At 43.9% G+C, this 21,585-nt stretch overlaps 1 protein-coding gene across 7 annotated transcripts; it reads right to left on the bottom strand.

Annotated features, from left to right (window-relative positions):
• Positions 1-1,191: 1,191 nt before the first annotated feature.
• SERBP1 (SERPINE1 mRNA binding protein 1) lies at positions 1,192-20,958 on the bottom strand. Of its 7 annotated transcripts, XM_059821655.1 has the most exons (10): positions 20,499-20,958; positions 17,032-17,194; positions 15,961-16,098; positions 15,746-15,841; positions 15,060-15,134; positions 12,514-12,691; positions 9,273-9,320; positions 6,553-6,726; positions 5,504-5,542; positions 1,193-4,278 (listed from the first exon to the last, which is right to left on the bottom strand). In XM_059821655.1, exons 1-10 carry the CDS (start codon positions 20,884-20,886, stop codon positions 4,222-4,224), a joined length of 1,356 nt encoding a protein of 451 aa, XP_059677638.1. In that variant the 5' UTR covers positions 20,887-20,958; the 3' UTR covers positions 1,193-4,221. The 7 variants fall into 7 exon arrangements, with proteins under 7 accessions (XP_059677643.1, XP_059677641.1, XP_059677638.1 ...); XM_059821657.1 differs by lacking the exon at positions 9,273-9,320 and having other exon boundaries at positions 15,746-15,817; XM_059821656.1 differs by lacking the exon at positions 9,273-9,320.
• Positions 20,959-21,585: the final 627 nt, after the last annotated feature.

The following is a 21,585-nucleotide window of genomic DNA, read 5'->3' on the forward strand; positions in this document are numbered from 1 at the left end:
GGTGACAGCCACGCAGCACACCTCAGGTCCTCGCACCTTGAAGTTGTAATCGTTGCTGAAATACGGAAAAAATACCTGTAAGCTCCTACTTGTTTTCTCTCTTCCAGGGAATGGGAGTGACAGCAAGCTCCCACCACCGGCAGCTCTGCACACCCTCCAACTTGAGGCAGAGGGCATTAACCCCTGCGAGCTCCAGTCCAGGGGGAGAAGCGACCAGCCTGTGGGCTCCGGCCACAGCCCAGCAAGGTGGGGGCAGCCACCGCTGCACTCCACTGCTACAACAAACCCCAGGCCCCTTTCTTAAGGAGAGCTTTGACAGTGCCAATTGCTTTGTTCGCCTACGTCCTCCTCTCGCACTGCCTTTTTTCCACGGTCGGATATCTCACCTGTGAAAATAACATACGTAAGGGAGACAAACTACACCCAGACCGGTCTCTGGCAAGGCAGCGAAGCGCCGTTCTCCACGTCCACACAAGGCCACTCACACCATCAGCTACACAGATTTTTTTTTTTTGCAGAGTACCAGCTCTGCGATTTCGTTTTTTTGGGTCTAGCAGCTGGTTCCAAGGTTTTGTCTCCAGCCCAGTACTCAGACATCTTCCATCTTTAAGACTGGCTTGGTGTCAAAGGCAAACATTTCACTAGGACTTAGGTCAGACATCCAAGACAACATTTTCATGCTCTCCATACCCCATCTGGCAACCACACTGGGAAGAGGATTCTGGCTGGGCATCGCAGTCAAATTGGTGCCTCAAGTCAGCTGCCTACAGCCAAATTAGATACCTATTGCCAAAGAAAAAGGCAAAAAAATACTATTTTGTTATGCATCTATTTCTGCATATTGATCTTCAGCATATGGACAACAGAACACTCGAGTGCATTTTCTCCTTGCTCTTCAAGTCTCTAGATAAATTTCCACGTGGGGTTCCCATAAAGTCTTACTCCGAGACAAATAACATCAGAAGTAGGACAACAGCCAAACTTTTTCACTCCTACCTGAAAGTCTCCCAGCAAAGGGCAAATGAACCATTTTCCCCCCAGTCAGGTTACACACCCCCCCGCCCCAGGACGAATATTACATTTGGCTTTTCCAGCGCAGCGGGGGACTTGCTGACCACCATGCCGGGGCACTCGGCACTTGCTCAGACGCACCCTGACCCTGGCCAGGAGGCTGCTACTTGGCGAAGGCAGACCAGAACAGGGGTAGGAACCGAAGGTAACGTGGTCCTTGTAATGATTTTAGAAAAAAAGCAGGTTAGCATATGCTGCAAGTGTCAGCTTTAGGCATACTTCCTGCGTTTATTAAAACAAGAGGCGTGGCTATGCAAACCGATCTCCATGGGCAAAGAGTCATTACAGGTAAGAGCGGTCTCAACTCCTCGAACTGCAAACACCACATATTCACACCGACTTCTGATGTTTCAGAAGAATTTATGTCCTTTCCCACACAGCTAACACTTGCATTTATTAATCAGTCTTGTTTCCTCCCAGCATCAGCAGCATTCTATCCGTAAGATGAACTTTCATGCTCAAACCTTGCCATTGTTACATTCAAAAGCCAGTTTGCACCATGTGCTTCTCTCTTTCTCTCCAACTTTTTCTGCTGACCATCTTTTCAAATGGTTCAGATTTTAAAAGGTCTAGTCCTCCGGATTTGGCATGACAGCATAAGTAGCAAGCTAGAGGACAGAAAATGTTACTAAAGAGCAAGCTCGTTAATCGTAAATAAGCTACTCGGGAGATGTTTTCCCGAGGCAAAGCCCGTTCCTGGCAATGGAAATGCCTGGGCACCATTGCCACAGGCAGGCTGGATCACTTGGGGCAGAACCTAGATGAGACACTATTAACCTACGTGGTTTCATCTCCATGTGTTTTCATGACATTTTTAAAAGAGCATGAAAATAAACCTTTATTTCAGTTAACACCCACCAATATTAAAGATATATGTTCACAGTTTTAGTTCTTGACACAAATGGACTGAAAGAGGCAAATTTACATCTATCAGAACAGCAGACGGACCAATTATAAGTGCAAGCTGTCTTGAAAAATCATACGCGACATGCCATTCGGGAAACTGCTCTATGCTCTGAAGCAGGAGAAGGGAAAGCTTCTGACCAAGTCCAGCTAGCAGGGCCCCAAACGACTGACTGGCTGGCCCAGAAGTCATCTGGAAAAAAAGCTAAGTGGCAACTGAAACAGCAAATACACAGCTAGGATAAGGGGAGGAGGGTTTATGTCACAGAGAAAGCTTTTCCCCAAGCGTGTTTCTGCATATCAAAGCGTTTGGTTGGTTGTATTACCCAAGGTGTCCCTAACGCTGAAACTGCAACACGTTCTACCAAACCACAAAGGGAGAGGGACAGGGAACAACTCAGTGCTGGAACCCGCAGCAGCCCCCCCACTGAGCACCTGTGTAAGATCTGTGTAGAGTCAGGAGAAATGAACCAAGAGATTTTGCCATCCACTGTTTGAAAACTTGCCTCCTTCTCACAGCCTGGTACTTTAAACTATAGGTGAGTGCACTAAAAAGTCTAATCCAATGATATTAACAGTGGTTTACAACAAAAACTTTTGTAGAAAATAGTTCAGGTAAAGCAAGCCAGCTAAACACCACAGTTAAGGAGTTTGATATTTCATATTCAAAGGTCACCAATACTTTTTGCCTGTCCTGTACAGCTTTTAAAAAAATAGGGCATTACCTTTTGTTTTCTATCTACCTAGTTAAGAAACTACAAATATGTTATAAGCTGTCCAAAGTGTAAAACATTAAATGAGAAACCTGTTTCTAGTCTCCTAACAAATGCTGCAGATAAAAACCCTAAGAAACCCTCTTTATTAGTCATTCTCTCAGCTCCTTTTGTGTACTGAAGTGGTAATCCTGGTCACAGGGATTAAATTAAACCTACAGCAAATTTCTACGGGGGTAGACAGGGTTTCTTACAGTTGCGCTCTGAAAAACATTCATTTGTCAGCTAGCAATCAGACCTCGAGCACCGCACAAATCCAGAACACAATTCTGACGGAGAGGTGAAGCGTTGGGGTTTTGTTTTGCATCTTTCTGTTCTATCATGCACAGATTGCGATGTCCCTGTCTGAAACGGTAAGGCAAAACTCCCACCTGCCAGACCCAGCCCAGGCCTGCAGTTTCCTCTGAAGACGACCTGCCGCCCTCAGAGCAGCGCTGTGAATACATCAGGTACTGATGTACTCGTGTCAACGGACTGCGCTGCCAAATTCCACGTCCCAGCCGGAGTCCAGCTGGACTACCGGAGCAACAGCTACCACCTTCCCCACCTCCCAGCTCCAACAACAGGAAAGGTTACTCCAATCTACAGGGCACCCTCTCAAAGAAAAAGCATAGGTAATTTAAAAACTCTTTTTTTTCTGCCAACAAAGCATCTTGTTCTGTTGAAGGGAGGAGGAGGGAATAAAGGTAAAAAGGGTGAGTGAAAGGTGTAATACATTAATTTTAAAAAACTGTTTAGACCAATTATCCACACATCATCGCTGGATCAATACACAGGTATTTAACTATAAACCAATGTGCTTTGAATCTTTTTCAAGTATCTGGTATCAATTTTGTATAAAGATTTTGCGTAAACAAACTACCAAACATAGATGAAAAATGACTGTTTTTCCAAGTCTGAAATTAAGCATTAAAACCAGAGTACTCCAGGAGTTAGTATTCCTTACAGCACTAACAGTCTGCCAAATTAAAATTTCACATATTCCAAAAGACCATGGGCTGATAAAAATCTGCTAAACAGGAATTAAGGAAACGGAAATAGTGTGCAATAATTAAAACCCACTTTGTAGTTTGGGGAAAATGTCTAAAATCCTGAATTAAGAAAAAACACAAATGAAGTGAAAGCTTTTAACTGGTACACACTGTTCACACCTATATTTCAAGTTTGGAAACGCATATTTTCAAGCAGCAATACAAAAAAGTATCCATGAAGAATGCATAATCTCTGAAAAAATTATGAAAACATCCCTGCTACCATTACATTTCTAAATACAAAACTGACTACCATATTGTTGCTTCTGTGTAGCGAGAGAAGTTCATTTTCAAAACAGATAAAATTCAGTCTTTAGGTGTGAATGGTATGAATGACAGTCTCTTTTTTTTTTTTTAAATTTCTTAGTTGTTTAGGATCCTTAAGCATGCAAGCCTCGGAGAGGAAGGCCCAACGAGGGCAGGGTTGGCTTATGACATCCAGTTTAGGACAGAGCTGGGAAAGCCTCTGGGTCATCTACGTCAGGAGCAGAAGCACTTGACTGAAAGAGAAACATCAGAAAGTTATTACCTTCAGCGGCACCAAGCCCTACCACGTTTCTAGTTCTTCACACATTACCAAGTCCTTCCGTTTGCCAGGCGAACACGGCTCAGGGCACAGCTGAGCAGCGTGAGATGTCAGCACCACTCAGCTGCGGGCACAGGCTGGGGCCCAGCCAGCGGGCACAGGGACAAGGTTAAGCCTCTGTCCCCGTGCAGACAGGCTGGGTGGCACTTGCACAGGGCAGGGGCACTCCCTGCACCCCAGACAAACGGGGGTGGGAATTCTTCCTTTTTAAAAACTGCTTTAACCTGAACCCTATTCAACAGGGAAATACTGGGTTTCAAGGAGGTACGCGCTATGGTGGCGTAAACAGTCTAGTGCCGGACAAACTGCTGCAAGAGCAACTTTCTTCCCCCATGGTAAGCGACTTTTTTTTATTCCAAAGACTACAAAGTCTCCTATACTACTTTCTGAATCAAAGCTATCTGAAAAGGCATTATAGGCAAACAGTCCATATTTGCAGATGATTATCGCACAAGGTTACAAGTACGTCTTTTTCCATTATTAAAGAGATCCCTACATGTGGACTTACGCTATTCTACTAGCACATAGCCATCAATTCTTACCAAGGGACATGACTGAAGTGTTACAGAAAAGGCCTGGTTTGTAGCACAAATTAAATTTCACACATTTAATTTTTCCCCAGTCACAAACTAGCTGTTGATAAGAATTTTTGTGCCAACTTAGCCCTAGAAATTCATACTTTAACCAAGAATCTCCTCAGTACTTCCCAGAGTTTTTTAAAAGGCTCTGTACCACACCTAAAAACCAGTGCTACAATGAAATGCAGAAATTAAGTACTTTAGAATACTCTTCACTTTGTCCATGAGTGACATGGAAGAGAAGAGTAGGAAGAGCCAGGACAGTGGAATTTCCTGTAAACGTATTCATTTACCAAGAGATATATTTAAACCATTACAATAAAAGTTGTATCAACACCTACAGGCAAGACTATGACACTGCAGAAGCACCCAGCCCACAAACTAGAGTTAAAAAGTAATAGCAGGGTCTTAAGCCTCTAGCCTTAGTATCTCCAGCTGCTCATTACACAAAAGCAGAAAGCAAGCCAAAAAAGCCAATCCACTGCAGGAGGGGAGTTACGGTCCCTGCACGAGGAGGGCCTTGGTCACAGGTAGCATTAAGTGCCAGCAGAGATCACCAACCTGGTTGGGTGTGTGGATCACGTCAAACTCCTTAACCAACTGGAAGGAAATAAACAAAGTCAACATAAAATAAGCTGCAGATCTCAAAGTTTTTAACTACTTTATGACAGCATTCTTGAAGAAGCAAGATGCTGTATTAGTGAAACAACTCAGAGCAAACACCACCACTGTTCAATATCAATTCCTTAAAATTTTCTTATATTGATATCAGGAGAGAGTTTTCCAATTAACAAGCCTAAAACTTAAAGTGATCCAGTGTAAAAGAGAAAACAAAGTCAGTGTCCTACAAGAGACAAAAATAAGCAAGTCTGGTCTATGAAGAAAGCCACCCCACACAGACTGAACTCATTTTCCAGTGAGTAACAATTTGATTAGATGCATTTAAGCTGAATAAATGATCCATATTAAATCAAATCTTGACTGTAGCTACACCACGGTACTTCAACTTTACATGTTGTCTCCCCAACCCCATTCAGTACTTAGTCCTGAGTATTTCCTTAGGGCTTTAGGACTAGAGGAGGAAAAAAATTACTGCAGTAAGAGTCCTATTTCCACATGAAAACTCTAAATTCCTCAAATTCAAGATATAACATGCGGCCATAAGACCAGTCTTTCACCCCCGACAGGTCACAATGCAGATACACCGTCCTGACTGTATCTGAAAATAACTACTCTAACACTTGCGGTTCTGCTCTGGCACAAACAGAAGCATCTCATAGTACATTCAGATCCGTCCACACCGAGGAGTCTTTTTTTGGGTTTAGATATAGCCATCAAAAGATGGACACTTTTTTTTCATCCAACCTATTCCCCGCCCTCTCTTTTTTTTAAATAAGAGCACTGCTAAAACATTCCCCTTTTTGTTCTCACAGTAACCTAGTTTACTTTAAACTTGTAAGAACAGACACTTTACTTGGCTTTAAAATGCAGTGTTTGTTGTCAAGAGCAATTCCCCCAGAAATAAGGAAGGCACCTAAAGCCGTCGGTATGAAAATCCTAGTAAAAACTGAAACTAAACTCCTTTGCAGATGAAAGCTGTAGCTACTTACCTTGTCAGTTCTGCCTCCACGGCTGGCCCTGCCACCACGCCCTCGACCACCCCGTCCCCCTCTGCCACCACGTCCGGGGCGGCCGAGGTCTCCAAAGTTGATCTCCAGCTGGGATGTAATATCATTTGCTGGCTTGCGGAAGTGATGATCCATTACAGAGTCCTCAGCATGAGCCTGAAATGAGCGTTGCTCCATGAGTAAGAAAAATGACCAAAGAAACTTTTTCATCTGCAGTTGCACTCTTACCACCACAGCATGCGTGTTCACCTCCAAATGCACTCCCAAATCGATGACTGATTACCTTGATTGATTCAAGTTAAAAGATAGTGCAGGAATTGTTAGAAATCAAGTTATACCACTTGTGCAGACGACAAAACCACATATAGGTAATCAAATAAGCGCTTGAGCAAACAAAGGTATTTTGCATTTCCAAGATAATTCAGGGAAGCTCTGCAGTTCCTTCAGAGGAACACACTTAGGCTTATCTGAGAACAAACTGGCTATCACCGAGCCAGTCAGCATTCTAGCGATTCTCCTCTTCTCACTTTGTATCCTGAGAAATCTTCAGGTTCTATCAATTCATTTCATTCTTTTAAAATACTTAGTCGGTAACCCATCTTTATTTTGCTCAATGAGTACTTTACACTTTCTCATTTGCTTAGCCCTGTATAAATATTTAAAACAAGGGAGATGGTAAGAATCCCTTATTGGTTTGTATTAGCCATAACAAACAGCGAACAAGGCATAAACAGTTCAAACACAATGTAACTAAAGTAGCTAAAACATTAATGCTCAGAGAACCAGTCTCACCACTTACACTGAAAAATAGGACTCTCACCGCCATGATGCAGCAACCTCTTACAGCTGGTTGATTCCCAGTGAGAAACCTGAGCCTCGAGGAGTGAGGTACGCGCTGAAGAGTTACGTCTAACACCATAAATGCTACTATTCAGCACACGTGAGCATTTCAAATTCTTACACACTGAACACAAAAAGAACCAAGTGTTTTTAAGTTAATTGTTTTCCTATTTTGCACAGATATTTTTTCCATCTGTTAACTCAGTTTTCAGCACCTGTGACAATACACAAAACGTAAAACTGACCACACTGGATCAGACTAAGTGTTTATCCAGCTCAGCACTCTGCCTCTTACAAGGCCCAATCATCACATTCTGGAAATGTGACAACATGCAACTCTTTTCCTATAACCACCTAATTTCTGGCACAGCAATTTTGTTTGGGTTTTTTTTTTTTCCCCTACAGAAGCGCTATGTGCAAGCTCAAACCTCCTGACTCTAACTTACTTTTCTTGGGGTGTAATTACACAATGTGCTGACTTTCAAAGGCAACACATTGCGCAATTAAGCCCTATACCCTTTAATTACCATTTGTGGATCCTTCATCAGGCAGCCAACGGATACACAGAGGTCTGCAGTCAAAAGGCTTAAAGCTGCTTTCAGGGATTCCTTGAGTCAGTCACAAGCACCATAATGTACAGAGCCATAAAGAGCCTTCTCCCCCACCGATCTAATTAGCCCTTTCTGTGCCCAGCTGTACCTTTGGCCTCCAAAACATCCTGCAGCAGAGGGCACTGCAATGTAATTAGGCACAATGAAAAATACCCCTCCATGCGGCTTTATTTCAAACATATTTCACTGGGATGTATTCCACGTAACAACTGGTCCCCACCTTGCTCCTGATTTTATAGATTTGAATCGTACACCCTTCCCTCAGAGATCTCTTTTCCAATCTTAGGAAGTTAGCCTAAGCAGTTATTTTTCAGAGAAAAGTCATTCCGCACCTCAGCCTGACATGGCACTACTCAAATGTAAGTACACCAACAATTTGTAAAACAGTACAGAGTACCTTTTGTTATAGTTTTGATTCCTTTCTTACTACTTAATATTTTGTCTACAGTTTTGATCACCACAGTGTACTGAGATTATACGTTCAACCTATCGGTAGTCATATGACATTCTCCTTTGTGAGAGGGAGTATCAGCGGATTTGTATAATAATTCTGTGCACGTCCTTCCCTACGCTGTTATTGCTTAAAAAAGAAACACCACAGTCTAGCAAAAGCATTGTCTTTTCACAACTTAACTTTGGTTTAACCACTAAACCAAGAAATAACAAATTCTGTGTGTAACCCGATGATTTCTTTATCCAAAGTAACTAAAGCTAATTTAAACCACCAAAGACTTGGCATCTTCTCCTCATCCTCTTCTATCACTTAGGTGACAACAGTCATAGACATGCCGTACAAATTGCTTATTCTGCATCACCTTTGGAAGCATTTAATTTATATGTATTGGCAACTCTCAGCAGTGCTCTGATCTAGTAACTGATAGCTTCTTGAAGGCATTGCTGCACTTATGGGTCTTGGGGAAGGCCGTCAAAAACTAAGAACAAGCTACTAACGGAAAGGGGGCCAAAGCAGACAGCGAGATATGGAAAAACAACAGCAACAACAAAAAATAAAAAGACTCATGACAGAAGCATTTATGATAAGGTTTGAGTTCAGCTCAGTTAGGAGCAAGGGTACTAATTATGAAGGGTCCTATATGGTGTGCAGTTAGACAACAGGCATGGACAGAAGAGCTCCGTATTGTATCTACTTGTATTCTCTATTTTTGTGACTTCTTAATATCCAGACCTTCATTTCAGAAGGGGCTCATATTATAACACAGGTATTACCAGTTAGATATAAAGGATCAGTACCTCATTTGACTCCAGCAGACTCCCCTGCATTTCTGTCATCGCCTTTGTCTGATGAAAGTTGCGTGTCCACGCCAAAGTGACAAAAGGAACAAAGGGAGAAAACAAAAGGAAGAAATGAGACTCAACTACATACAGAAACAACAGGTAATAAGGTCACATGAACTTGCCGGATACAGATGTCACTGAGCACACGAAGCAGCAAAAGGATGAGATCAACAGCTGCACAAGCATCCAGAAAGACTAGAGGATGGACTATACCACAGGCGTGGAGACAAGAGAAATCTCAGATCGATACCAAAAAAGTTTAACACGAGCTGCTGGAAACTCTGAGTAGAGACCATGCATGCAGGCTGATCTCTAGCACCTCAATACATCAGGCATACTGCATTGACAGATAAGAGGGTGGGATGTTTAGAATTGCTGTTAAAGAGAAAAGGTTTCCGCACAGCCTTGATTCAAGAGTCATTCCTTCAAATTTTGAGAAGATGAACTATTATCTTCCAAAACATATTTCTCAGTCTCCCATTGTAACCTCCTTTAAGGAAGGGATTAGATTAGCAAGGATGTTTGAAGGCACAGAAAAGAGGCACGGCACAACAGATACATAGAGCAGGAACTGATCTACTAGCGTATCAATCTTTCCAGGAGACCTGCATCCAACTTCCTGAACAAATTTTAAGATCTCTCCACGATGTCACTCCTTCCCATTTTTTGTTCAGCTGCACCAGCAGAACTTAAAAGACTCAAGCCACTAAACCAGCCTGCGGAGAAGGAAAAAAGAGGATCTCTATTTTATGGCATAACCCAATCTCCTGGAAAGAGTCTCATTAGACTAGGGCTGCCAATACACATGGATTTCATATTAAACCAGCGAGAATCTGAGACAGTATTAAGAGTTCATTTTATACGAAGTATCACTTTCTAGTAATTGCATAGCAAATGTGAAAAAGAGGAAAGACCTCAGATAGGGTCAAGCGTTTCACCCCTCAGTCAAGAGCACAAGTAGGAGGAAGAGGACAGCTCTTTCACAAGACTAAGGCGGATGAACAGTACTAGAGCCTCACACTCCCTTTTCCCACAGACCCCTAGGACATTCTCCCAGTAGTTCTCAAGCTACAGGAACGAGGGTAGTCATCACAACACTTCAATCCAAATGTCTCAGAAAATCTACCAGGGTACATTGTGATTTTTCCGCTGTAAGAGTGCAGAAGATTTGGGGCCAAAACCCAGAATTTACCTATAAACCAAGTCACTTCCACACGTCAACTCCCTTCTTAGCAATAAGAATCACAGAAACCTTGCATCAACCTTAATTTCATGACTCATAAGAGGACAAACAGAAAAGAACAGCAGGTGACTGGTAGATTTTGTTCATCTAAATATTCCACCTTCTAAACCTGCTCACAAAGGAGCTGCAGTGAAGGCTTACCTAACGCCTGTATTATAGAGCTATTCTGCCACAATACTTCGCAAAAAAAAAACATTGCAAGCAGCATGCTATGAATGAACAATGAGTAAGTGAAATGGGGAGACTTCTGCTTGACATACAATAAAAACAGGCTAAAAGCATCTATGTTTAAAGGCAGTTTTGTTAATATCTCACTTCTGTGCTTATACAGCAAGGAGCAGTTAACTTCTTATGTGATAGTGTTAAAAATACCCAACTCATTTCTTTGAGGAGAAGTTAACCGAATACACCTCCCAAACAGAACAATCTACTCATCAGGTCAGTTCTTCCATGAAAGTAAATCTGATTTGTTATTCTTGTTGGGTTTGTTTGGGCTTTTCTGAGTTAACTACCAATTCATTTTTCAAATGGAAAACACAGTATGGATCTTTCTAGCTTCCAAACTACTCAAGAGTACCACCATCTTATTATACTATCATACATGCAGGTATGTTAAAAAAGACTGTCTTCAGCTGATTAAATCTCTAAATCTGCTTCGGAGAGGTTGGGGCTGAGGGGTATTTCTTGACACACTTGCAGGACTACGGGTTTAGTAAATCTTGCTAAAGTACATGAAAACTTCTGTTTAAACATAGGCTTTTAATATACAGCAACATCAAGTCTAACGCAATTGCCCTTTTCTACACAAGCCAGAGAAAGCAGTATTTAATGAACACTTCAAACACTGAACAGCTTAAGGCAATCAAAAAGATAGGCAATCATTTAAAGAACTGAACTACCTTACACAGCAAGAAAAGAAAATAGCATGATTGAGACAGAGGCAAACCCATTGTGAGTTCAATGAGATTACAAGTGGAGTTTTCACTGGAAGTACTGAATAGTGCCTCCCCATCTGTATTATGTTCCCAGCTCACAAGAAAAAACTGACAAGGTGTGAAAAAGCAGAAACACATATTAGAAGACCAAACAGCCTATTATGTACTACTTAGTTACTTCAAAGGGAGTCAGAGCCATCTGGCATACAAAGTTGCAGGCCACCCATTAACAGTGGGCCACTTAAGATATCACACAGTGTTAAAGATTAAAAACAAAGATTAATGCAGCCCTGCATTAGAAAACAGAGCTCTCAGCACTTCCCTCCCTTCTGAAATGAAAGGGTATGTCTCTCCTTGTCACTCTCACTATCTTGGAACAAAGTAATTAAAATTTTGCAATGACTGAAATGAGTATGCTTCAGAAACTACAGTTTTAAAATAATTCTACAGCAACTATGTTGAATATCACTGAAGCATACAAATGTATTTCAACTGTTTTCTCAAAAGCTGCAAGGACACTTGTCTATATAATATTACAAAATGAGAAAATACCTATGTTACAAACTTAAGATACACAGTTTAGGTATTAAGGTGTCTGAGGCATGTCCAGTATTTCTTCAACCTTACATCATGTTTAGCAAGTACCATCAATCTGTGTACTGCATAAAAAGCAAAGAAATAAATTTGATAGCGACAAACTGTTTCTAAAATGTTCACCAAGACACAGTCCTCAAAGCTACCTGCCCAGATGCAGCAGTATTCCACTCTTATCTCTAGACTATATCACAGTATACACCAACCCGAGGGTACACATCAACTGCTAAAACTAACCACAGTAAGAATAGCTACTTATGCTACTGCCTAACTCCGGTTTTATCAACAGAAATGTTGTTCCCACTTTACAAACTTTTAGCTACAGGTCAGCATCTCAAAGAACGGAGCTTCCGCTCCAAGAAATGCGTATCAATAGGAAAACCTATACAGTCTGGATACTAGCAAATATTGAAAATCACTTTACCTCCTCGCTCTTTGACTTGTGAAGAACAAATCCTTTTTTCCATTGCCCATCAGCACCCTCATTTGGTTTACGGATGTTGAACTCAACTTTTGCACGATCCTTACTTTGAATTGCCTTCCACTCATCCAGGGTCATTTCCTTAGGACCTTCTTCCTTAACTTCTTCAACCTCATTCTCTCTGTGGTAAATTCATGGATATTATGATCATGACTTTGAACTCACATTCTAGATGCAACAAATTCAAAATCAGTTGTTAATCGGCACCAGATTATATAAAAAAGTTTGCCAAGTATTTAGCAGTTAGGAGGTGTATATAAAAACCCCTCACTTCCACCACTCAAAGCACACATGAAAACTCATCTCCTTTTGGCAGACCCCCCTCCCCCCCCCAAATCACAGACAGACACTTTTAAGCAACTAAATGGTGCGCACAGCACAGCAAAATGTTAAATTTAACACTGACCCATGCCATCTATTCTCCACATTAATGACAATTTTCTTTATAAATATGAAAGCCTAACTGCTGCAATGGACTTGCCTGGAGCTTCCACCCCTCCTTTTTGAGATACCTCTCTCCCAAAGGTTTGAGTTAAGGCTATGAGAGAGCTTGTTCTTACCACATTTTTTTTTTTTTAAATCAGAATTTAATCAGCTTTAATTAGTCTGCTTCCTTTATTGAACCAAAGACAATTATTAATTTCCCAGCTAACTTAAACGATTTTTACTTTCAGCTAACCTGAAAAAGCACAGCACACAACTTAGTCACTTGTGCGATATATCACCTCATTGTGTATCTTTGGTGCCTCTACCTTCTGCCAAAGAGCTATTTTTAAGTAACACACACAACCACTACGCTCAACAACAGATCATGTTCCAACTACACAGGCAGTCAATCCTCTAGTCATTCTTCAGTGTGTTTATGCAACTAAATTTCTGATTTATAGAAAACTAGTGCCCTGTATGTGCAGCAAAAAGATCATGAAAACCTCAACTTACGAGAAAAAGGTCTTCATGTTGTAGCCATTAATTTTGATGTAATAATGCAAAGGTTTTACATCACTATTACTTTATTCCCATTTTTTCTCATTCTGTAGGACAGAATGATTTTTGACATGGGATATACTCAGAAGCTATTTTTTTTTGTTCAAGGCAAAGATATTACCCCTTGGCATCCTGCACGTGTTACTGCAGTAAAACATCCTACAGATGAAGGATGAAGAAGCTGAGAAGTTTAGGTTTGAGAGCCACACCAGACTAGCCAACTTGAAAACTAACCCATGTAAAGATGCTTTTCTATAAAGGTAACTGATGGATTGCAACACGTGTTATGCTTGAAACTAAGAGTACACATTTTCTGCAGATTTGAGGAAGAAGAAAAAAACATGCAAATAGCCTGCAGAACTTTGCAGATAAGTGATCTGCACACAGATGGGTCAACACCTGATCAAGCACCGGGACACTGCTACTAATAAAGATCCAGGAAATACTGCAGACACAGGAAATTTAATATATCCACATTTCCAATACACATGATTTTTTTAAAGGACTAGCTAGCTTGCATTTTCTGACCAATGCTCAAGCTGTAATTCCTTAAAAAGTCTCATACTACTTAGTCTCATAGTAAGGTATACAAGATGACCTTAACCTTGGACCACCACAACCTTGGAGAAGTAATAGCATTTAGTCTTTTTTTAGTTAAACTAAATCCACTTCTTATTCTCCACGCAGCAACTGTACCCTCTTTACCACTAACCAAAGTTATTGATGAGGAAATCAAGCTACAGCAAGCTCCGCATTAAAAGTCTCAGGCAAAAAAGTATTTCAAAATTCTCTCATCTGTTTGCCGTTTTCTTCTGAATTCGCTACAGAGCACGTTCCTCATTAAAACAACACATTTTCTTGTACTACACTACCATAAAAATTTGCATCACGTTTTACATCAATTGTAAGTATCACTACTGCTCACTCTGCTTCTCCAGTTACTCTGTGTCATTCATCCAGTCACTGGTTTCTTCCGTAACGGTGTCCAAGTGAAATGAGAAGCAATCAAGTTAACGTCTTTGAAAATTGCCTGCATACACAGAAGCTGAAGAATGGAAGAGACACAACCTTTCTTCTACAGACTAGTCACACGGTCTCCACAGTGGTTTTGAAAAACTAAGTTTAAAAAAAGTTGCCTTCCACTGGCAGAAGAACATTTTACCCTTTTGCTTGGTGGTTCTACCTAGTTATGAGCACAGATGCTTTTGGATTTGGTACTTAGGAGTTGCAATCCCAAGATCCTAAGCGGATTAGGACTGATTATTAATAACTAAATCTGAAAGTGGCCTAAGAGCCTGCATAACACTCATGAACAGTTTCAAGATAACAATTTTCAGACATGCAGTTTTTAAAGAGACCATCTTTCAGCAGCACTGTTTCTTATCTACTGAAGAAAATGTAATCCGAGTTTGGCAAAACAGAAGTAGGAATAAGTATCAGAGGTTGAAGGCAAAGTAATACTACCTTTGAAGCAATCAAAGGACATTAAGAGGGATGGTACTCACTTATTTTCAGAATCAGCAGGCGGATGTTCCTCTCCCTCTGGCGTTTCCTCAGTTACAGCTGACTGATCCAATTCACTGCAATTACATAATGTTTGGAGTTTTGTTTTTTAAAAGTTCATCCCTATTTAAAGCTACGTAAGACTAATGACTAAGTTCTATAGTGGATTTACACAACCCACTCTTCTTTAAAAAGAACTATTTCATTAAGAATTGCTGCTCTCTGTGCCTTTTAAAGTCTACACTTGCCACCTTCCTAATGGTTTTCCCCAACACTTACTAGTAGTACCCACTCTGAGAGCCACCCACTGTACCCTGAGACACAAAATGGATTTGGTTATTAAAAATACTGTTTTCAATGTAATATTTGCAAAAAAAGCATGCTTAACCTGATCAAAATCGTCAAAATTAAATTGTTCCATTTTTAGTAAACAAATTGTTCTAAAACCAGCACAAGACCTCCCATTCCAAACTTCCCCAAAATTCTGGTTTTAACAGTGAAGCCATCTCTTATGTTACAAGAAATCGCTAATTTTCTAAATTCTGTAAAAGCTGCTTTAATAGTGTAGCAAAACTTATCAAAATCAAAAGCAAAAAAGGCAGCTAAGTCTTTACATTTTGCAAGCCGTAACAATCAGGATTTACTAACATTCTGCTAATAGTTTTCTGAGCAATTACAGATTACTAACGTTAGCTCGTCTTTGACGGTTCCCCAGTTGTGTGATCCACTGCCACCACGCTTGTCCTCATGCTTTAGGCCGCTGAAATGTGAATGTGAAACAGAACTAACAAAACTGAGTTAACATTATAGTGTCCAGATACAGAAGTTCAAAGGCAAATTTTAAAATGTGTATTAATTGTAAAGAATAGCCAAATAAAACAATAGAAAAAGTTAAAGACTTACGATCTATCGCTGCCACTATGTCTGTCAAATTCACGTTTGCCACGAGAGTCAAACCCATCTCCTCTGCCCATTCCACGGCCGCGTCCACGTCCTCTTCCAAGTCCACCACGTCCACGCATAGGTCGGTCGAGAATGGGTCTACCATGGAACAGCCAAACTTGAGTATTTCACCTCCGAAAATTTACAGCATAGTTTTAAGGTTTTCTTTTTCTCTTCTGAGAATTTTATTTACTTACTTCTCCTTTGATAATTACTGTTTGTAACTGTGCCGAGGCTCTACTTTCAATGCCAAATTATTACACTGAAAAAACCCACATATACAATGCCTGCATTTTAGAATCTGGAAACAAATGCTCAGAAGGATTACCGTTCATTTGCATCTTCTGGCACTAAGCTCCAAAATTTGGTGTTTGCGTCGTGTTGCATCACTAGCTGATACTACAATTTAACACACGTTCATCCAACTTACTTTTAAAAGAATTTTAACTTTGGCTGCTAAAATTTTAATATTTGAACATTACTTTCAGAACACTTGAATTCTGGATCCCTCATGATACTCGAGACACTTTAAAACTTGCCTAGACATAAGATGGCTTCACCACTTCCAGATTTGAAGTCACTGCAGCCAAGGTGTAAACACCGACATGGACAAACTGTTTTTGGCTTGAAGTCAGCTGTATGCATTTAAGCAACAGCTGTAACAGCAAACAAACCCCATCCTGCAGGCAACAGCTATACTTGAGTTCCTTTCCTGACCAAGCTGCTATCGATTTAGAGAGATATGGTGGATCTCTTAATGATTTAAACCATGTTTTCAGTTAAACCAAAGGAACTGTTCATGTTAGATCACTCCCAGACTAAAATCTGAGTCAAGTTTGTAAACAAAATAATGGAAAAGGAAAGTGTTATAGTCCGCATGACATACACTCTTCTTGTGACTGAAAAAAACTTAATTCAATCAATTTAATTTTGATTCAATCAGCTTTTTTTTTTCCAAACTTGGTAGCAGAAGATAGGACAGCCTACTCCTATCAAAACTAGGTAAGTTGTCAGGCAAGACAAAAGTCTTACTTATCAACAGAAAATTCTCCTCCTTCGCCTTTCTCATCAGCAGGTTTGTCAAAGCGGCGCTCACGAGGAGGTCGTCTCTCCGGTCTCCTGTCAATAGGCTTGCCTTCACCCTGCTGTTGCTGCTGCTGCTGCTGATCAGGCCTCCTGCCAATGCGTCTTATCCCTGAAACATTAGGTGAAACACATCAACGGAATGGGGAGCTGCGCCGGGAGAGATACCGACTCTTAACAACGTACAACAATATTGAAGGTAAGCTGGAATACAAGTTTCTCTTCTAGCCTTGTGACTAGATAATCTGAGAAACTATACCTTTATTAAAAAGTCACTGCAGATCATTTGACTCTCCTCATTCACATTTTTACGCAGCATTTCAATCAAACTGTATTTTGTACAAGTGTACACTGTTACAATACTGTAGGAAATAAAACCTGTCAGAGCACACAATACATTAGTAATCCGTGTTAAAATGACAGGGTCAACTTTCAAAGAAGGATCAAGGTAAGCAAGATTTTTTTAATGGTTGGGGGGTTTTTTTGTGGGTTTTTTTTTTTCCTCTGAAAGGTGCTTTTCAGGTAAAACAAGTGGTTTTTATTATAATGCGCACCAAAATGAAGTCAGCTTCGCCACACTGGATCCAAGTCCCTACAACAGCCACCCTGCTTCATCCCGCTGCGCTGCTCTTGGAAACTTTTTTGGCCAGCAGCACAACCCAGGACAGGGTGTGCTCTCCCACAAGGGCCACCCTCACCCAGACAGGTGTCACTCGCATCCCGATGAGCAGGCAGCCCAGTACAGCAGGTACCGCTCAGTGACTAAAGCATGTGTTCATCCGCACCAGCCCTCGCAGTCCAATACACGCTCCCTGACAAAGACTCACCTCGTGCGCTTACTTAAAATAGATTAGGAATGCACTGTGCCACTGAACTGGCTAGCCTTCTTCCCTCCCTCTCTATGCCTTCTGAAAGTTGTTTTATGTTTTTAAGTAACTCCCCATGGGGATTATCATCTTCACTAAGACATCTGAAGGATCTTAAATACAGTTTTCTTTTCCACTCATCTGAAAGGCCCATTTACTCTTCTTCAGAAAGACCTGGACAAACACATTACTCCTCTGTTATACTGTTTTCTTGCAAAAAACATTCGGGGAAAAAACACTATGCACAAACCACCACAGCTGACTTGAGAATTGTGAACTAACTATCTTTTAATTTAAAAGCCGCCAATTTTTAATTTTTTTTAAAAAAGTAGTAAGTTCCTGCCTAACAAGCAATGTCATATTCGGGTGGGGCTAAAGAAGTTACAGTTGTAATGATATCCAAGCCAACACACCCAAATGAACGTCTTCCTTACCTTACAAGCTGTACTTAACATGAAGTTTGCATGACATACATTGCTTGCTAAGTAATCCTTACTCCCTGAGGAAACACAGGGGTTCAACTCACTAGCATTTGCTTTGAAAAGGACTCTCAAACTAAGGACGACTATTTCATTTTAAGAGGTAAAGCTCGGCAAGGAAAGTCAACAGGCCAGTGTCACATAGGAGGTATGCTGCAGAACTGGAATGAATAATCCACGTCTTCCAAATTTCAAGTTCAACACCCTGTGCTTGGAAAAACCTGGTTCCCAGTGAAGCCTAACCCAAAATACAAGTTATTTCTTTTTCTTAGTATCGCAAAGCTTTGAACTGGTAATTCACCAGTCAAACAATCTCCACCTTTCAAGAGTAGTGGAATAGTTTTAAACTGCAATCCATTCACACAGGATACAAACCCCGTCGATACATGGCATCCAACACCTTTATAATGCTAGTACTGTCCCACGTGAAAAACAAAAATTTTCAGACTAGAAAGTCACTTTGTTTACTACAGAGCTCCATACACGTTGCTACAAAAGCAGGCCTGACTTTCTCTGTTTCGCTACTATAATAAGCCACGAAATACTTTTTTTCATAGTGAAGCAGTGCTTGTTCTTGAAAATGAATGTGAAACCCGGGAAGTAAACATTCACTGCTAGCCCTACCAAAAACCCTCTGCGTTCTCTTGTGTTGGCCAAAGCCACTGCCCATGTCTCAGGTTTACCTCATGCGGGACAACACGGTAATTCTCTATCTGACTAATATTTCCAGAGGACACTGGCTTAGTAAATTGCCACTCGGGACAAATTATTGCATTCCTCACAGGGGGAGGGAAGAAAAAACAACTCTCAAGCTTTAAAGTAGAAAAGATCCATAAGCAAAGCTTGTCACAAGGTATTTTCAAATAACATTTGGGAGGCCCACTTTCTAAAACAAGTAGTATATTGAAACTTTTTCTTTCTTAAAAAGCATTAAACGTGGTGGAGAATCATTTTGCAACATGCGCTGCAGTAAAACGCTGAAGTATTAAGATGCTTTCAAATAGCACTGCGTTCTTCTGAACCGGCCGCGTTTCTGAAAAGATCACAGAGTTGAACTGCAGTTAGCAAATTATTTCCTCACCCACACGTCAACTGCTGTCACCACGCTTTGATGCATTTCAAGGATTCCAATTTAATCAGAGTTCTGACCAATTCGAGGTGCGCTGAAGTTTGTGCGCGGTGCAACTGCCTGCCACGGGACGACAAGTGTGCGCAACACCTATCCCTCTTCACGCAGAGCTGCGTCCTACTAATTACTTTGCCCACAGCATATTCGTTTAACCTATTTATACTTTGAGTTCTTTTTTTCAACAAAATTCCCCGTGTGGGATGTCTTCTGGGTTTACACAAACACGGCTGAGAAGTCACACAACCTATAATTAAAATACATACATGATTCCTATCGACACCGTTCCCTACAAAAAAGACCGAAGCGACTTTTCAAGAGACCGGGGACTGTCAAGTACCTCAGCCCACCCGAAACACAACTGGAGTTTAGGATGGGTTGCTGGCATTTTCTGTTTCACGGTACCCTTCTCCCGCGGGCAGCCCTCCCTCCTCCGTGCCCCGCCACGCGAGAACAGACGCTTCGGCACAGAGGCAGCACCCGGGCACCCCACGCACGCCCGCCTCCATTTTGAGCGGGCCGGGCCGCGGGGACACACCGCCCGCGGCCACGTGCGGCCGGGCAGCACGGCGCGCCCGGCCGCCGTTCCCCCCCAGAGCTCCGGCCGCCCGGGGCCGCCGGTAACGGGCCCTCCCCTCGACGCAGGTGCCCCGGGCGGCCTCCCGCCGCCCGCTGGCCCCGCCATGCGCTCCCCCACGTGGGTGCGAGGTCGCCGCCGCCCGCCCGCCCGCCGCGGGCACGGGGCTGCCGCCGCAGCCGAGGGCTCGGCCCTGCCCGGGGCCCCCCGCGCCGCGCTCCGGCGCCTTCCCGCCGGCGCTGCCTCCTTTGTGCGCGGCGGGACGCGGCCCCCGCGGGGCGAGGGGCGGCCCCTCGGCGGGGCCGGGCCCGGCAGCGCCGCGGCGCTCGGCTCCCTCCCCCGCCGCAGCCCCCCGCGGCCCCGCTCACCCTCCTTCCGCAGCGGCGCGCCAGGCTGGCCGCTGCCCTCCTCCCGGCGGTCGCCGGCGCCCCCGGCGGAGGCGGCGAAGGGGGGCAGCGGGTTCTTGCGCTCCTTCTGGGACTCCCTGCGCAGCTGCTTGGCCGCGCTGCCGACGCCGCCGCCGGCGCCCGCCTGGCCCGGGCCGCCGCCGCCGGCCCCGCCGGAGGAGTTGGTCTGGGCGCCCGCCGGGCCGCCGCGGGCCCCGCCGCCCCCCTGGCTCCCGCCGCCGCCGCCGCTCTCTTTCCTCCGGGTCTCGGCCGCCCGCAGCACCTCGAAGGGGTCGGACTCGTCATCAAAGAGCTGGTCGAAGCGGTTGGTGACGACGCAGCCGAAGCCCTCCTGCAGGTGTCCGGGCATGATGGGCCCCCGTCAGCGGGATCCTCCTCGGATGCTGCCGGGCCCCCGCGCCCTGCTCGCTGCCGCACAAGATGGCCGGCCCCGAAGAGACCCGCTTCTCTTCCGGCGCCGGGCACATCCGGGCACCTCACCCCGCGCGGGGCACGACGGGAATGGCAGGCGGCCCGCGCCCGCCGCCGCCCGCGCCCGCCCGCCGAACTACAGCTCCCGGCGTGCCCCGCGCCGCCATTGTGCGGGGGCCGCCGCCATCGCCGCCGCCCCGGGCGGGGCCGGGCCGGGCCGCGCTGGGCGGGGAGCGGCGGCGGCGGGCGCGCTCGGCGCGGGTGGGCCCGGCGGCCCCTCACGGACCCCGGCGGCCTCCCGAGGGGGCCCGGGGCCGGCCGCCACCCAGGGCCCCCGGGGGTGACCGGGCGGTGCCGAGAGCCCTGGAAGGGGTTTGCCGGCAGCGGTGACACCAGTCCTGACGCCATGAGCCCCTTTTTTAAGCGTCTTTCTTAACTCTGTCTGGCGGCAGGCCCCATTCCCCCCGGCCCGGCCCGCTCTCCTCAGGGGCTGGGCGCCTCGCCGGCGGCGCGCCCGCTGCCAGGCCGCGGGGGTCACGGCCCGCCCTGAGCGGCCCGGCAGCTCTCCTTCGGGGAGCAACGGCCGCCTCCGGGGTCTGTGGAGGGAAAAAAGGCGGCAAAAAACTTCGCAGACCTT

Source organism: Gavia stellata, chromosome 10 (genome assembly GCF_030936135.1).
Source record: "Gavia stellata isolate bGavSte3 chromosome 10, bGavSte3.hap2, whole genome shotgun sequence".
Lineage (NCBI taxonomy): Eukaryota > Metazoa > Chordata > Aves > Gaviiformes > Gaviidae > Gavia > Gavia stellata.

Bases quoted from the DNA above. Each gene is read 5' to 3' on its own strand.
- SERBP1 (XM_059821655.1), bottom strand. From the start codon at position 20,886: ATGCCCGGACACCTGCAGGAGGGCTTCGGCTGCGTCGTCACCAACCGC. The intron at 16,099-17,031 runs GTAAGACTTTTG...GTTCCATGGTAG, and splicing joins GGAGAATTTTCTGTTGATAA to ACCCATTCTCGACCGACCTA. The intron at 15,842-15,960 runs GTAAGTCTTTAA...CAGTTTTGTTAG, and splicing joins CATAGTGGCAGCGATAGATC to TTCTGTTTCACATTCACATT.